The sequence below is a fragment of the Leptodactylus fuscus genome, chromosome 2, assembly GCF_031893055.1.
Source record: "Leptodactylus fuscus isolate aLepFus1 chromosome 2, aLepFus1.hap2, whole genome shotgun sequence".
Taxonomy (NCBI): domain Eukaryota; kingdom Metazoa; phylum Chordata; class Amphibia; order Anura; family Leptodactylidae; genus Leptodactylus; species Leptodactylus fuscus.
Window position 1 is genome coordinate 89,343,242 of NC_134266.1, and position 18,626 is coordinate 89,361,867.

Sequence of the window (18,626 nt, forward strand, 5' to 3'; positions counted from 1 at the left end):
GCAAAAAAATTCCAGCTGCATCAGAATTAGTGGGCATCTTCTATCAGAGGAGGGAGATGGTAAAAAGTTAAAATATGATCCTGGAGATGCGAAAACCTCTTTAGACTAATGGTAATGACAAATCACATCTGTGTAATGCTGTTATGAAATAGACATGAATTATTTGTCCTATTGTGCCATTTATGGCGCCTAAAACCTTTTATAGAGCACTTTTCATTTCCTTAACCCTCTCCCTGCTAAAAATGTATCTATAGGTCCTCCGAGGGTGGTACTTCTGTAGCTGTATTTAATACCTCCTTACTGCTAATATCGATATCTCAGGATTGAATGGGGCTATGAAGATGATTATGCAGTAATTTTAAAGATGAGAATCTTTATGATGATCTTGATTAATAGCCCTTCCTGGTCTGGAGCGATTCACTGTTGAAAACGCTATTTTGGCATTGAGATCCGATTGCAAATATTAATTCCCGACAGCGTTTTTACTAGCGATTTGCTCTGAGTCTGTAACCCTATAGCCTTAACCAATCCTGTGATATGGGCTCTAAAATTGGAGGGGGTGGGGGTGGGCTAGGAGCCCTGCAGACTGCACAGGGATGATAAATCATTATCTGTTACTAACTTGTATGTGACCCCAGGTGGGGGAGGGGTAGCTTCTGTCCATGTTATCCCCTCTGCTATCAATCAGAAAGCATACTATACTTCTGCTCTTTGATTGTTACATTGAGGGATAATGTAATACCCCCCTGAGCCTTACTAGAGGTGTATTTTTATGCAATACCCCTCTGAACATAACTAGGAAGTTTATTGCTGCTATCATTTATCATTGTCCAGGTTTCAACACCCAAGAACTTACACAACACACACAAAGTCATCAGTAAAGTTTACATTTGACCCTGTCCACACCTGATTTTTCTAGAGTAAAATACGCCTCCAGCAATATCTGTTGCACGCTAAAATAATAGTAATAACGATTATCACTAGATATGAACGTATAAATTGCTGCAATTTTTATAGTCCGATAGGAGTTTACATAAAAATATAATTTTCTATTTAATTTGCATGCACAAAATTGGTTGGTGCAAGTCCCCCCCATCCCCCCATGCACAGATGTGAACTACGACTTACATGGTGATGTGGTGCATTTATCTCTAAATATATATATTTTTTTTTTAACCACTTCCGGACCGCCCATAGACTATATACGTCCGGGAAGTGGTTGTCTAGTTCTGCCAGGACGTACCTGTACGTCCAGCAGAACACAGCAGCTGCACGGAGATCGTGTAGCTGCTTTCACTAGGAGCCGGCTGTAACTTCAGCCGGAGCTCCTAGAGAGAAGACAGGGCAGATTTATTACCTCCCCTGCCTTCTCGATCGATCGCTGTGTATACAGCGCTCAATGAGCGCTGTATACACTGCTATGGACGCAGCCATAAATCAGCTGCCCTCTGACCCGGCAGACACGCTCAGTGTCCTGCCAGAGCTGCTGGGTCCTACAGGACTCAGATCAGCTCTGCATACTGTGTATACAGTGTACAGGAGTCTGTATTCCTCCTGTAACTGAGGTTAAATGTACCAGCCCCACTTATAGGAGAAATCAGCCTCAAGTACAAAAAAAAAGTGATCAGATGTCCCCAAAGGTCTCTTATCACCTTATGGGGACACAATCTGGAAAAAAAATAAAATAAAAATATAATAAAGTTTTTTAAAAAAATGTAAATAAAATAATAATAAAAAATAAATAAATAATACGCTAATAAAACGCCGTTATTAAAGGTTATAGCCCTGCCCCCGACGACACCATACAAAATAAAAATTACCATAACGGAGAGGAAAAACTATTTTATAAAGTTTTTCAGTGACACTTTGTGTTATTAAATTAAAAAAAAATTATACATTGAAAACCAGACACAATTTCCCTCCTATTTTGTTTATATTTTCCTGAATATAAAAAAAATTAAAACATATTTGAAAATAAAAATAACATAAAAATAAAGCCCTATGTGTCCCCGAAAAAAGCCGCAAAAATTAGTTGACTAAGACATACGAGAAAAATTTTACAGACCTCAAAACCGCACATACATAATAAACCTAAAATGTGTCTGGTCCTGGACCACAAATTGGCCCAGTACTGAAGTGGTTAAATCAGAAATCATTTCTGTTTACACATATGCTGACTGTCACATAGGCTGCTGGGAAAAACGTTTTCAGGCCAGTGTTGTCCTCTCTGAGATGCTATTTAAAGTACTTGTGGTGGGTGAATTGACTAGAACAGAAATTGCTCATATGATACAACCTTGAAAAAAGAATTCTACGTAACCTGAGGTTATTCTGAATGAAGTGTTTCATCCACTTCAGTGTGCGCGAATGTAAAAAATTGGTAAGATTTGATTCAGTCTTTAGAAGAACACCTCCAGTGTCTCCTCCAGTAAAGGCCTGTAATTTACAATAAGTGAGTAGATAAGAATTTTACAACATTACCACTGGTGTAGTATAACACTTGCATGTAGTTTACTATTGTGATTTCATCACTACCCATTGACGCACTGTTAAGATTAAGTGGGTCGCAGTTTGCGCAAACTGTCATGGTAGGGCTAGGTGATTATGGCCTAAATCAAGATCGTGATTAATGGGGCATTTTACTGCAAGTATGATTAATGGTGATTTAGGCCATGCCCGGTAAATGTACCCCTTTTCAGGTATGGGTATGTTTTGGGCCACCTTGCGAGAACTGGAACCTCTATTATACTCTGAGGTCTCTTCAGGCCTGCTAAATTATGTCAGGGACCACTGAGGTCTGAGATTGCGCCTAAGCAATACATGGTGTCATGCAGCAAAGATGCGAGCAACATTGGTGTAATCAAGCTTGTGTCTTTGCGTCGCAACGCCACTTGACCGATGAGGCCCAATCACTGACCTTAGTGGCCCCTGTTGTTGTTCAGCAGCCTGGAAGAGGACAAGGAACAGCTCCAGAGCCCAGGAGAGATTAGTAACACTTTTATGGTTGCTCACCTTCCCTACGCCTCTGCTAATTATACTCTGGGGCCTGAAGAGAAAAAAAATAATGCGTTATATGTACTCCAAAATGGTTCCATTTGATAAATACAACTTCTGGCTCTTGGGAGACAGATGGGGGGGGGGGGGGGGGAGAGCAAATAGCTTATTTTGGCCACCAGGATAAGACTCACCGTGCCTTTAAAGGGTTAAAGGGAGTCTACCACCATCAGCTATATGCTGTAGCGGTCCTATGTGATTGACAGCCTCCCCTATGTGACTGTTCATGGAGAGATAGTTGCCAATCACTCATAGGACTGACTTCTCAGAGAATTCAAGGGAATAACAAGTTATTTGGAATCTTTTCCCACCAATCTTCATATCATTTTGCTCTACATCTCCAACGTCATTTTCTATGTAGTCACTTCCCTTTAACCATGGAACAACTCTCCTAAAGTTCTAGAAACTACCATATAGTCTTATATTCTGCTGATATTTTGCCAGGGTTTTATTTAGGCATGTTAGATAAAATCTATCAGCGTCTTTGACCTTCAGTGTCTGTGAATAAGATGGGCTTGATGAGCACTTTGTATGGAGAAAGCAATCTTCTCACAATCGGCCATTCTAATCCCTGACAAAGAATTTAAACAATAGCAGATTTATTGTGGCGGCAACTAATCCGCGTGATTTATCTTGGATGTCTCTGACTAGGGTCTTAATGCAAAGTTTGTGGAAGATTAAAATAAAAAAAAAATGGAAGAATATCTTTTAAAAAGGGGAATAAATAAGCAAGTGAAGGTTACAGACGGAGCAGTTCTGTCAGCAAGGTATTAAAAATACTGCGCTTTTATTACTAGCATGTCAGTGCCGTCGGCAGCTTCGTGACTTATTTGAAACACTTATGCATTTTAATAACTTATTTAGCGGCAATTGGTGCTGGGCTGAAATAAAGGCTATAAAGCATTCAATGATGTCTAACCCTTTCTTAGCTTACTAGGCCATCCTTTATGGGTATTGTATAGAAAACGTTGATCTTGTTTCCTGGGGCAGTGGGCCAAGGTAAGCAGCAACTGGAAGGGAAGCGATAAAACGCCTGCTTGTTATTTATGGCGTCTTTTATGCAGGATTAAAGATTGTCTGCTACACATCTCCATGTTAGCGAATTTTCACAAATGAGCATCATTTAGATTTTTCTTAATGGGGTTTTACAGGACCATAAGCAAAGGACCATTACATGAATAAAACCTAACCTTTCATATGAATTATAGTGAAATAGCAAGTTATAGTAAGACGGCATCGAAAATCATGCACATGTCACACTGTGCTTAAGATTAGTAAAAGAACTGTCTTACCCAAATCTAACGAGAAGTCATAAGGACCCAGCAGGACTTGAAGGTGGGGGTTGATGTCTTACACCCTAACTTTCACCTACCTCCCCATTGACTCCTGTCCTGACAAGGACAGTCCCTAAAGATCTCCCTGAAATTTCCCTATGAAATCAACTCCTCCTCCAGTGATTCTTGCACATCCGTGGTTTTGGATGATTCTCTGCTGTCAAGTGGGTGGTCTGTGAGTATCAGGCAGTCAGAGTTGGACTATGTGCTCTGGCCCAGGACCACCCACTTGAAATCAGTGCAGCGGAGCCTAATAAAATATGCAAAGAACTGGGGTTGGTGGAGGAAGTGAAAGGGCTCCCCCTATTTTTTTTTCAGATATTCAAGACACCTTTATGTCTTATTTTATACCTTTTTTAGGCCTTATTCATACTTTGATTTTCAACCATGATCTTTTTCTGTTTTTCACAGACCGCACACAGAGCCATTGGTTTCTATTATGTCTTTTCGGACTTTTGTTTCCTTTAATGGACTGTGGTTCGATAGAAAAAAGGGAAGCGTGCCCTATCTTAGTCTGTGTTTCAGGCAAAACGTTTTTGTAATGGCTCGCTCATTGACCTTTTATTTTCATATGGCTCCGAACACAACTGTCTATTAAGACTGATCCATGTGTGAGGTTATGCGCTCAGAGCCAAAACTCTGTACAAGTCTTGCCACACAGCGCATGGAGCTTGAAGTTCGGAGCAGAGCTGCTTCTGGCCTCATCCTGTGCAATAGCTTCTGACAGACACTGTTGGGACATAAGAGCAGAGTATGGGTGCTGGACCCATACCGATTGGATACTGGTGACCTTTCTTGTGTAAATACCTGGGGCTTGGAATACCCCTTTAAAGAAAGCATCCAGTGCAATCTTGCCGTGGCGTCTGCCTAATCTGTGCTAGAAACCTGCAACGAAATTTTGATGCTCTGCACTGACATTCTGCTGCGGGTGGCCAGACAGTGAAGAGGATTCCTCTTCATTTTTCACGGTGCGAATCGCCCCTAAGATTTCCAATGTGTGTACAATATAAAATAATATATAGCTTTAAGTATCTGTACTCTGTATTTATTCTTATACACCCTTATTTTGTGTTTTTCCATAGGTCATGCATTTCTTGGGGCAGTACATCATGGTGAAACAGTTGTTTGACAAGCAACAGCAACACATTGTTCACTGCGGCACAGATGAGCTTGGGAAGTTATTGGGCATCACAACCTTTTCTGTCAAGGACCCCAGGTGCTGGCCTTTCCATGTAGTTGTGATATGTGGAGATATTTCTAATGTAATTGATGCATGTTATTCCAGATCCTGTTATGTTAGAGGTTATATTAAGGTTCAGCCGTTTATAATGTAATGGAGTTTTGTGATCTGCCTATTGCCTTCTTATATGCTTGTATATGCAGATTAATTGAGAATTCTTGTAATCGTTTCCCTCTCTCTGCAGTCCATTGTATGAGATGTTGAAGAAGAATCTTCATAGAGTTTCTTGCACAGGTAAATATTTCTGCTTTGTTTGAAACTAATATTAGAGTCACTGACATTTGCTCCCCCCACCACAATACACTCATTACGGTATATATTTTACTTTTTTTCCACGCAACAGCATTGTGTAATCTTAAATGGTTAATAAATTGCTTGAGCGTGAGGAAGGAATGTATGGTTACCAGGTGTGTGCCTGTATGAGGTAGCTGCAGACTTATGACCACATTTATAGCATCTTATTTGTCCTAGTTGAGATCTCCCCTTCTACATAAAGGATATCACACAGTGCTGACTAGCTATCGCATGGCTGTATTGTAAATTCTTTAAGAGTTGCTGTGAATATTGCCACGTGATCCTTTTCAACCATCTGGCAAGTGCCAATCCAGTTACTCTTCACACACTTTCTTGGGCAGATAATTGGTTTGTCATCTAAAGTTCACACAAACTAGATTTTCACAAAAAAAGGTTGCAGGATTAGTAAATGCTCTCAAAAATCTTTCCCCCCTTAGCCTTAGCGAAGGGGGTAAAAATGTCTTGTACAGTAGAAATTGTTTTTACTTTATGGTGATTGCCAGGAATCACATTAAACTATCATGAAGTCAGGTATGTTTAAAGGGGATATCCAGGCTAAAATTACATTTTGTAACTATTCCCCCACACACACACACACCCCATTATATTGCTGCTTCCGTGTTCATTAGAGCATTATATTCATTATAGCAAACAGTTGGCTCCACACAATTCCCACTATATGAGTATTGCCGATTGCTATAATGAATAAAAGTTCAATTATGGGCATCTTTTTTGTTTTTGGTGATACTCCAAGGGTTACATTAGTTGGGCAATCGGCAACCACAGACTGGACATGTCCTTGTGATATGCCATCATGTCTTAACTTTACATCGCTGTGCGCTTTAACAACTAAAGCAACTATTGCTGTAATAAAGGTTGCAGGATTTGTCTTACATTTAAAGCTTATGGGTATATTCACACATTGCACCTCAAAATCCTAAAGAAAGCAGCTCTTTTCTGCTTATATGTTGTTCACATGGAGGTTTTGGATCTGATTTTGAAATAGATTCTGACTCAAAATTGATTACAAATTCTGTCTGAAATCTGCTGCCCATACATTTCATACAATACATTGCCTGCAGTAAAGAGAGTCATCCATCTTTATTCTTCAGATGGATTCTATTTGAAACTCCCATTAGCATGAATGGAAAGCTGATTTTGGAGCTGTTTTGGAGCAGATTTTCCCAAATCGGCATCGAAAATTTTGTACCTTACAAATTCAACATTAAATTCCTCCATATATCGTTTTCATTAGAAGGCAGTAGCAGTGCACTGAAAAAAGAATTGCTGAAACCGTAGCAAATGGTCTTGCTCAGATTACCAACATAAGATTAAGCACATGTCCAAACCTATGCCAGAAATCCAAAGCTTGGCCTCTGCTTTCTGCTTCAGGTTTCAGAGGCTAGCTAACTATCCTAGTTAAAGAGGACCTTTCACCATATCCGGGCACAGGCAGTGTTATATACTGCCAGAAAGCTGACAGTGCGCTGAATTCAGCGCACTGTCGGCTTTCCCGATCTGTGCCCGGTGTGAAGAGCTTACGGTGCCGGTACCGTAGCTCTTCTATGGTCAGAAGGGCGTTTCTGACCATTAGCCAGGAACGTCCTTCTGCCTCGTGGCGCCAATCGCGCTGTGTTGTGGAGCCGGGAGGAACGCCCCCTCCCTCTGCTCACACAGCTTGTCTAGCATTATCAGGAGAGGGAGGGGGCGTTCCTCCCGGCTCCACAGCACAGCGCGATTGGCGCCGCGAGGCAGAAGGACGTCTCTGGCTAATGGTCAGAAACGCCCTTCTGACTGTAAAGCGCTACGGTACCGGGACCGATAGCGCTTTACACCGGGCACGGATCGGGAAAGCCGACAGCTGAATTCAGCGCACTGTCAGCTTTCTGGCAGTATATAACACTGCCTGTGCCCAGATATGGTGAAAGGTCCTCTTTAAGACATGGACCCAGATAAGAGAGAGTAAAATAGCTAAGACAGCAAGCAGAGATCTTAAAAGGGAATCTGTTTAAAAAGTATATTACATTTCCTTATAGAGTAAGTAACCTTCAGTCATTTGATAGTTGTAATACCAACTTTTCACTGTTTAAAGCTACTAGTAAAGCTATCCATACTATAAGATCTCCTGGTGTGTGGGAGGTATCCTGGTAGGCACAGATACGTGTTTGAATCAAGAGAATCATTGTAACATGTCAGAATGCCAATCTATAGAGATGGTTTGTCCCACAAAAACTGTAGGCAGATAGAAAATGAAAAGCACCAGGTGGTCAAACAGTATAGAGAAACATAACCCCGCTAGAAGGGATTTGCTCTAATATGAAGGGGGGTAGTGTACAATCCAAATTATATTCCTCCTTCAAATCACAGACTGATGACCCAGAAAAAACCTCTAAGAAGGTGGGCTGCCCTGAACCCCTGAGACATGTTACCTGACTTATTTTATGACCAATACTCATCACTTTTGGTCCCAGTAAACTGCCTGTGCCATTTTAACTTTCTTTACCGTCACTCCTGCTTACGCACATAGTAGAATGAGTGTCTATCCTGTCAGACTTTCCACTGAACCCATAAAAGAAGATTGCTCTTTGGAGAACTGTTAATCCCCTTGTTGGACTTTAGTTTCTTTAAACTTTATGTTCCTCTTTACGTCCTGAGCACCTGATGTTTTGTTTTTTTACTTCATACCTTCATGCTGGCTGACATGTTAGCTTTGTGGGACTGTCCTCCTGGTTCTTACCTGGAGTTTGGTAGAAATCTGAAATTTACTTTAGGTGTGTATTTGCAAATAAAACATGTAACTCAATCCATAGAACATAAAAGCTAAGTATTTAACATTGACTGTAGGTAAGTAGAATTAAAAGTGAATGTCACATGGAAAATGCAGTCTACTCTACCAGCACTAGGTTGTAGAGCAGAAGGCTGAAGAGATTGATATATAGATTTGTGAGAATAGATTTAGTACAATTTGTGGTATCTTTGCTCTTTCTATCAGTGACTGACAGACTCTCTCCTATGACGGTGTGGACAGCTGTCAGTCACTGATAGGACCGCCTCTTTGACTTCTGCATAGAAAGAGCAGAGATTTCTATGAATTAATGACAAGTTGTACGGAATTTTTCCAGCAACATTATCAGTCTGCTCATCTCTTCCTGCTGTATAACATGCCGACTCCATTTAGCATGTTTCAGGTTCCCTTTACATTAAGACCAGTTTCAATCTCCTTTATGAATAGATGACATGGGGAGAAGGATAAAATGAAGCTTTCTGTTGGAAAGTGTTATCCTTCCACCTTGTCTTGGATCCCATCAAGCTAAATGCTTCATGTAGACGCATTGCCACCGTTCTAGCTGGGGAAATACTAGAAATGGCTTTCTTTTGGTAGCCAGCGGTTGCCACAGATCAACCAAGTGAATAATTCTTGCATTAATGTACCTGAAATGAAGTTATTTTGTTCTGATAGTATAATTCATTTAAAAGACACTGTTTGTTCCCTTTAGGGCTGAAGTTGATAAATGTATTTCTTTACCCTTTTTGCTGCTATTCCAGTACATCTGGATTTCTGACATTCAGGATCTCTTATAGATTTTTTGCTACATAGGTAAAGTACACAAGGCCCTTTTACTGTAAACCTTCTTTTGGGGCTCACTGTGTGCCATTCTCTTAGCCAAACTAACACAACGTGGATTAAATGTTCAGATATTACTGGGGAAGGGATTTTTTTTTTTATCCGATTTACAGATGCTGCTCAAAGTCCCTCAAGAGACCAAACGCAGGATACGGGCGTTTTGGAACGGCAGAAGGTAAAACCTGGTGTTTGTTGACCTTGTACAGAGCCCCCCCTTCTCTGTACCTGCCGGCGTCGGATCTCCAGACCGCTTTTACAAACCACTCGGGTTCAGCTGGAGTCCACGGAGCAGGGACAGAGTTAACCTTCTCTGTTCCCTTTCTACTATCGCAGCTTCTTTCAGAGCTGTGATAGTGATGCAGCAGTTTTTTACCGGCCACCACATGTGTAATAGGGAATTGCTTGTTCCTAGTCAGTGAGACAGGGCAGTATGCCATTCACGAGACTTGAACTCTCCATATTTACGAATTAGTACTTGGTGAACTTGCATTTTCATGTTTCTGCGTGCCAAGTAACCTTTCATTAGATTTATGCAGCAAAACGTTAAAGATTGATACTCTGTGGCCCGCATCCACCACCATAAAATATATTTTGAGATCACTAAAATGCACACGAGTGTAATCTGGTCACATCATGCTTAAAATGCGCACACAAAAAAACCCCATCCTGATATCTATGATATTCTTATTCTTGGGACAGTCAAGTCTCAGGCATTAGGTAGGTGGCCGGTATGTAATTGCTGCATCTCCTCTGAATAATACCACCACATTGATGTTCATCTTTTTGCCTTTTTTCCCTTCCATTTTCTTAGAGAAGGGATAACTCTGACAATGAGGGGAGCATGGACATAGGAGATAGATCTTCCTCATCTCATACACCATTTGCAGAAGGTATGTATATTAAGAAGGACACATTCATGTATATGACTTCATTTAGTCTGATCAATGCATTCATGTCCACATGTTGTGCAGCAAGGCCTCTATATACAGTGTCAGAGTCCTATTACAAAGATCATTGATTGGGCCAGTTATAGAGTACAAACATTTGTAGGACCTCTTTTTTCCCAACAATGTGACAATCTGTTGCCAATTGCCCAACAAATGAGTAAACGCCTGTGTGCAGGGTAATTTAATTTTTTATGTGATACAAAATGGCTGTTGACTAATGAGGAAACTTGTGGAATTATATTAGCTTGTCTAAAAGATCAGTGTGAATGAGTGCCACTACTTGTATTATCAATTGGCACTTTTCCCCCCTCATCAGCCCATGTAATAGGGCTTAAGCAGTTTTGGGATGCCCACTTATGCGGTAAAGTTGATGTTTGCAATGAATGTTTTAGAAATGAATCACATCCTTTATGGTAGAACAATATAGTGCTTATGTGATCTTTGCACTTTGTTTTTTTAATATGACATGCAAATGCTTCATGCCACAATCCTTTGTAAAATCATACTACTTTTCAGGTGCATGAGATTAAATGCCTACTTCAGGTAGCAGCTGTTTTACTAGACCCGGTATAGTTCTCATTGTAATCTCTGTCTCAATAGGAGTGCTGTTTCCATGTGTATCTGATTTCAGCTCCAGTTACAGAATAGTAGACAATAGTAGTTGTCTGCCCTGATGCATTTCGAAGATGAAAAAAAAACCGTCTCCTATTGACACCAGAGCCATTGATCAACCGTGTAAAGCTGTGTATATTATATATGAATAGTATGGTTTTACATCTTAAAAATTATGCTGTTCTAAAAATGACCAATTTGTCAATAAAAGGTATGCAAGAATATTTAGGATAAAGTACCAAATTAGGCTAGGTTCACATCTGCGTTTGGGGGTCCACTTGGGGACTCCCCCTAATGGAAATGCCTAATCCGCATAAAACAGCAGTTACCTTAGGAAACCCGTGGACCACATAGACTATAAAGGGGTGAAAAACGTGGAGAGGGGAAAGGACTCCCTGTACGGAGACTGGGCGCAGTTGTAAACTGAGCCTAAAAAGTCGTAGCTTTTAACCCAGTACATACAAGACAACACCCATGTCATGAATTTGACTTGACCAGTACTAAAAATAAAATAAATACATTTCTTCAACCTGTGGTTGCTTCAGCCATCTTTTTCAGTGTGACCTGCTGGGGGAGCAGTATATCAACCAGGGACAGAAATAGACTTGACAGGCTGATCAGAAGGGCCAGCTCTGTCCTGGGGAGCCCCTTGGACCCAGTACAGGTGGTGGGTGACAGAAGGATACTGTCTGTGGTGACCTCCATGCGGGAGAACAAATCCCACCCCATGTATGGGACCTTGACGGCACTTGGCAGCACTGTAAGTGACCGTCTGCTTCACCCCAAGTGTGAGAAGGAGCGCTATCGCAGGTCCTTCCCTCGAACCGCGATCAGACTGTATAATTTATAGCAGACCAAGCAAAGATCACTCCGCACAGAAAACTAATGATTATGATTATGAAGTCTTCCTTCTTTCTCTTCTGTTCCTTAGCTGCTATGGACTCCTAGTATATTTTCTCTTCTCAGTATATGTGTGCCTACATCTGTAATATATTACTGTGTATTATCCTGTATCTGTATTACTATGCTGCTGTAACATGCTGAAATTTCCCCACTGTGGGACTATTAAAGGATTATCTTATCTTATTTCTGTGTCTGTTACAGATGATGGAAATCCAGCCATTCAAAAAACAGATGTGTTGGACCTTTCCTTTGAAGAATGGGATTGTGCTGGTCTGCCATGGTGGTTTTTGGGAAATTTGAGGACAAATTGTAATCCCCTTAGTAATGGTTCAACAGACATCCCTTCTAACCAGGTAACATTTTTGGACATACCAGGTAAAGTTTTAGTACAGGTAATCTTCTTACTATTGGCTGTATGTGTTCGGTATCCACCTCATTCTGGTCCTCAGCTGTGAAATGTGGCCAGCAACAAGATTCACTCTGAGCTCCAAGTCTCCAGGTCTGCGGAAATCCCGGGTGCAAGCCTCCAACCTTTCTTTCTCTTTCTGTAGGTTGGGTTTCATGGCACAGAGGTGTCTCAGGAGGAGGCGTAGGAGCTCTGGGGCATGCATGCTTACTCAGCATCTGCTAATGGCGCTAAATTTGCATTGTTTGGTGCCTTTGCCTTATGGTTGTGTGTGGATTTCTGGACATGTCTGCTGCTTCTCCTTTTCACTCTTTTGCCATGGATCCTATTGTTGCTCCCTGTGCGATGGGTTCCTCTTCTTCCTCTACTTCTTTCTCAGTTAATGTTGGGGATATGGGGAGGATATACCTGCTTTACATATATTTATTAGTAAAAGAGGGGTCTACCCTTTACCTTGAAAAATACAAAGTCTTCTGTGTGCAAATATGCCATTTGTAATAAGAATGTTACTCCTCGGAAAAGGACAGCTCTGCCGAAAATGTACTGATAATATAACAGAGAAGTCGCCATCTTTCTTGACAACCTGAAATCTATAATCAAGGAAGAAGTGAAGAAACTTTTTCCACAATCTACAAGTTCAACTCCTATTCCAACCTTCCACCTCCCATTTCGTACAAGAAACTAACCATGAGTATATGAGTGACCTGGATGTGGGTGAGTTGTCTGATTCCAGTTCATCCCAAGATGCATCCGGCCAATCCTTTGGCGTAACTGAAGATAGAGTCTCTTCTGAAAGCCATTTGAGCGATCACAGGAGTAGAAGATACGAGAACTGTTGTCAATTCATAAGATGTCAATTCATACATAAAAACATCAAGAAATTCTTATCTGGAGAAAAGAAGCAATATATACCTGCATTTCCTGTTCATATTGTTTGGCAGTTCTGACCAACTTTTCTGTGTGTGTCTGTATGTAGAATAGAAGTCTAGATATGAGAATCCAACTTTCAAAAGCTTGAAGTACTTCAGACACACCTGGAAAAAAAAAATCCACTTCATCACCACCATCCTCTCAGGTTACAAGTTGGATTTCGAGAGCTTTCCTCCAGAAAGAGGGCTTGTCTGCAGCTTCAAGGATCTTCACAAAGATTATGGCAGAAGTCACATCTTTACTTCACCTAGAAGATCTCCAATTAATTCCATATCTAGACGACTTCTTAATCACAGCCACTTTGGTGGAGCTTTTGTTGTCATATCTGCAGACTGGTTAGGTTGGTCTTAGCTACCTAGGTTGGATCATCAACTGGGAGAAGACTCAGTTGACCCCTAGCCATTGCAAGGGTTTTTTGGGGGCATCTTCTTAGACTGTCATCTGATTACTTAATTTCTGCCATAGGAGAAACAGGAATCTATCAGAGATAAGGTCAGTCCTTTCTCTACAACCACTTCACCTTCATCAAGAAGATAGAGGCTACCAGGCACCCTAACATCCACCATTCCAAGCAATGCACTGGCCACACATCCACACAAGACAGTTTAGAGGTTTCTTCTTTCAATCTAGCACAAGACACAACAGTCTCTAGACATGAAAGTGAAAATTCTGATAATTGTAAAGAACTGCTTGTGGCTAATAAAGTGGAATCTGCAAAAGGTAGTCCAGTGGAGACCTCTAAATCAAGTAACAACAATGATGGATGCCAGTCAACAGGACTGGGGAACTCGCACAACATAACTATAGCACACAACTACATATATACAAGGGGTATGGATCCAGACTTTCTTGTTGATTTCATTAAATATGTTACAACTATCCTCCATCTGGGAAGCCCTGAGAGCATTGGAAAAACAGATAAGGGGAAGTCGCACACAGTTACTATCAGACAATACAACAGAAAGGGGTGCACAGGTAATACCTCTCACTGGTAACATCCAAGATTTTCAGATGAGCAGAAAAGAGTACTTCCTCTAACAGCTACCCATATCCACGGACAAGAAAATCAGATAAGAATTTTCAACTGAGAAAATCCACTGACAGAGGGTGAATGGAGACTAAATCCTTCCGTTTTCCAGGCTTTATTAGACCTTTGGGGCCTTTCTGATCCTGAATCTGTTTCCAACATATGAAAACTGCCAGGTCTCAGACTCCCACCTCCCTATCAAGAATGGACAATCCCAGTTTGGAGGATGTTTTAGGCCTACCTCTGGTCCTGGCAAAGATACGGGAAGAAGAGCTCATGTAATTGCTCCATCATGGCCAAGGAAGAGCTTCTTTCTGCTCCTGCTCTATCTTTAATGCAGAAACTTGAAGTAAACGTTCAGAAACGCAGATTTTTTTTTTTTTTTTCCTTAAGCCAAAAATAGCACCTCAAGAAATGGTGAATATATAGAAAGCTCATATACTTCTACCTTTTGCTCAATCCACTCCTGTCTTTGTCTCAAATCTGCAACAAAAAAGCTGCATTTCCGCAATGTGGGGCTTTAGCCTAAAGGTGCAGATCGCAGTTCAAAGTCTTAGATATGATACCTGCAGACTCCCCTCTGTTAAAAGGCATATCAAGACTTCACCCATTTAACAGTACCCTTCTGGGATCTATTCTTTGTTCTGACTGCTTTAACCAGACACCCTTTTGAGTCAGTGGATGAAATCTCCTTAAGGCTTCTTACACTAAAAATCAACTTCCTGGCATTCTGTACAGCCAGAAGAGGCAATGTAAACTGGATGTTTTTGATCCCAGGGACTTGTTCTTTGGCCGCACAATTCTGTGTGCTGTGGTCCCACCCTAATATGTTCATCTTTTTAATTCTTCTTTTCTGCATCGCTGTGGGGAAAGATGACAATTACACTCAGATTTCTCTTTTAAGCTCCACAGTGACGTAGGGTTTTCCCTCCCAGGCTATTTTGAAAATTATGGCAGTATTTTATTTTCTGCATCTGCATATTTATCTCGCTTTTTCTTCTATGGTTCATAGAAACTTCAGTATTTATTTTCAGGCAGTTTCTTCAGTACAAATCCCATTGAAATTAATGAGAGGCAAACCCCCCAGCTTTGTAAATACTGCTACAAAATAAACTTCTTTTTTTGCCCCCCATTTCAATATGGTGTGCAAGGCAGAATCTGCTTGAAAATAGGTCATGTGATGCCCAAAAGTTCTTGGCAAGTAATGAAGCAGGTTTTCTGTCCCTGTGAGTGAAGGAAACATCCAATTACCAGTAAGTGTATAATTCCTCATAATCTTCATCTTTTCCAACTTGCGCTGTCTTATGTGTGGACAGGAAGTCGGTTTCTCAGTTAATTTCTGTGACAGTCTTTGAGAGTCTTATAGGAATGAATAGAGAAACTGATTTCCTGTTCACACAAGATGTCAGTCACTTGATACTGCTGTGTACCAGAATGGAGTGGATGCCTAACAGAGCCACCAGTAAGGTTACCTTCACTACAATTTACGTCATGTACCTATTTTACCAGCTGATCTCTCCCATAGAGAATATGAAGCTGGAGGTGCACCCTTGGCCTCCTATTCCATCAGGAGAGTAGGGCCCTTATTCTCAGTGGGGGACCCAGCATTTGGGCTACCACCATCCTGATGCTGTTCCCTTTCCTATTGATGGAGAATAACTTCAAAACTTGGTACAACCCTCTTTTAAAGTGGTACTCCAATAGATTTTAAATAGTGTGTACCGGTGATGACATGGATTTTCTGATCCCTCAGCCTTTCTTATCTCACGTTCTTTATTATTGTTCTGAAATAAACTTTCACAGTACATCAAACAGAAGGATATTTGTGTCAAACTTTTTTCTTCCACGTTGCAGGACATAGATACGGCCCTTGTTTCCGATACCACCGATGACCTGTGGTTCCTAAGTGACAGTCGGTCAGATCAAATTAATGTAGAGGTAAAAGTGGAAAATCTGGACTCTCAAGATAGTGAAGGTGAAGATGTGAGGGGTGACGAAGGAAAGAAAGTGAGTGTCGTAGCATACCTGCGCATCAGTCGTTCATTATACTTACAGATCATATCTTTATTCACCACTATTTCCACCCCAAAAAAGTGTTAGTTTCAATGTCTACCCTGTATCTGACCATGTACCACCTTGAAGAACACAACTTGTGTAGGCATCAAAGTGTTAACACCTAATACGCATTTCACATGCAACAGAGAAATGTCGGCACCATGTTAAATGTTCGGCGCTGGTCACAGACGCTAGGATGTCATGAGTTCTGTTTTTTATGCCTTGTAGGTGATTGAGTTGACAATTTATGAAGATGATTTAGAGGACACACAAAGCCTGAGCGATACAGATACAGAGATGTCTTCTGAGGTTTGACATGTTTACTTTGGCTTACTGTATGTTTAGTTTTGCCAAAATGAATAGTGTAGCTGATAAATCCTGCGCTGTGGACACTGAGCTTCTTATCTCTGCTAATAAGAATGTTTCACTGTAACCCTGGGTTTTTTTAACCCTTTTTTCATGATGAGATGGTTACTATAAGTTTACATTTAATTTCTACCGTTTGTTAGTATTGATGAGTTAGAAATGAGACGTAAACTTAGTTTCTTGCTCTTCCATGATGTGTTGGTTGCTATAACTTCACATCTCATTTCTTTCTCTCTTTAGGACTGTTGGTCGTGCACCAATTGCCATAAGCTTAATTCCCCTTCAAAGCGATATTGCTTCCGCTGTTGGGCTCTACGCAAGGATTGGTATGCAGACTGTCCTCCTCTCACTCATACCCTTTCCACACCCACTCTGCCAGCAAAATTCAATTCTCTGGACATGAAGAATGGCATTGACATTCCTGACTGCCGAAGAACACTTTCTGCCCCCATGGTGCGTGTGAGAAGCAATGATAACAACTCAAAGGTCCCTTTCTTAGAGCCTTTAGACCTGGCATCAAACGTCCGCAGTCTCTCTGAAAGCACAGACACTCTTCTCAGCTCTGAAGAAGCATCACTAGAGTCCATTCGTCCCTTATTCGAACCTTGCAAGCTGTGCCAGCGGCGCCCACGGAATGGCAATGTAGTCCATGGACGTACAGCCCACTTGGTGACATGTTTTGTCTGTGCACGCAAACTGAAGAAGACTAAGAAGGGATGTCCAGTGTGCCAGAAGCCAATACAGATGGTGGTAAAAACCTATGTGGCATAGCATAGGAGTGCTGCTGTCCGATGTGAAGATTTCCGGCTGTTTGCATCATAAAATGTTTGTGTTCTTTCTTAAGCACCTTTTTTGTTTGAAGGAGACGTGGAGACCGCTACATTGAGAGAGATTTTTGTTTACCTGGAGCAGTGGACTGTTTCCTTTTTATTCCAGGCTCCATATATGATTGTGCTTTATCACTGCCATGATTTACTGAAGTGTTTTCTGTTGTGTGACCACCGTGATCAGAAAGCGAAACATTTGCAAAGAGTATTTATAAAGATATATGAATATATTAAGGAGAAATATGTATATCTATTTATATCTGGACTTCAGTTTTTTATGATCTAATGTGCCTGGAATCGTTCAATGCTCGTCTTCTGTCCAGTATTTTCTGTCACAATGCAACTATAGTCCGCAATGCATAAAAACAAAGTCCTCCTTTCCAGGATTCAGTTCTTTGTTCTCATTATGGTATTTTAGTTCTATGAAGAATGTTTGAAACATGTTGGTTTAACCTGCCTCTGACACTACTGTATCTTCAGAGGGTAATAAATTGCTTATGGGTTTTTTTTTTCTCTGTTGTATAGATGTTCATTTTACCAAAGTGTTCCTTTACATGTTAAAACTGCTTTGGGCTTTTCAAACTTTCGCATGCACGTATAAGCAAGCAAATGGCTGCCTCCTTAAAGGGATTCTACCATTGAAACCTTTTTTTTTTTTTGAGGATAAGACATCAGAGTAGCCTTTAGAAAGGCTATTCGTCTCTTACCTTTAGACGTGGTCTCCGCTGCGCCGTTCCTTAGAAGTACCGGTCTTTACCGGTATGCAAATGAGTTCTCTTGCAGCGATGGGGGCGGGCCCCAGTGCTCAAACAGCGATGGGGCCGCCCCCACCACTGTTAGAGAAGTGTCTCCAGCGCCGCCGCCTCCTTCATCCGCAGCGTCATCTTCAATGTCGTCTTCCGGCGCAGTCTCGTAACTTCTAGCAGAGCAGACTGTGCAGGCGCACAGGCCACGGCAAAATGGCTGCTAACAATACTGTGCAAGTGGCCATTTTCCCGTGACCTGT

At 41.2% G+C, this 18,626-nt stretch overlaps 1 protein-coding gene across 1 annotated transcript in view; it reads left to right on the top strand.

The window, feature by feature from the left end:
• Window positions 1-18,244, top strand: part of MDM4 (MDM4 regulator of p53) — a 28,431-nt gene extending 10,187 nt beyond the window's left edge. Inside the window, exons 4-11 of the mRNA XM_075264175.1 lie at window positions 5,471-5,604; window positions 5,813-5,862; window positions 9,661-9,722; window positions 10,359-10,437; window positions 12,211-12,362; window positions 16,227-16,379; window positions 16,656-16,736; window positions 17,034-18,244. Of these exons, the coding sequence (XP_075120276.1) occupies window positions 5,471-5,604; window positions 5,813-5,862; window positions 9,661-9,722; window positions 10,359-10,437; window positions 12,211-12,362; window positions 16,227-16,379; window positions 16,656-16,736; window positions 17,034-17,564 (1,242 nt within the window). The 3' untranslated portion in view covers window positions 17,565-18,244. The remainder of the gene's footprint in view (window positions 1-5,470; window positions 5,605-5,812; window positions 5,863-9,660; window positions 9,723-10,358; window positions 10,438-12,210; window positions 12,363-16,226; window positions 16,380-16,655; window positions 16,737-17,033) is intronic.
• The last annotated feature ends 382 nt before the right edge of the window (window positions 18,245-18,626 follow it).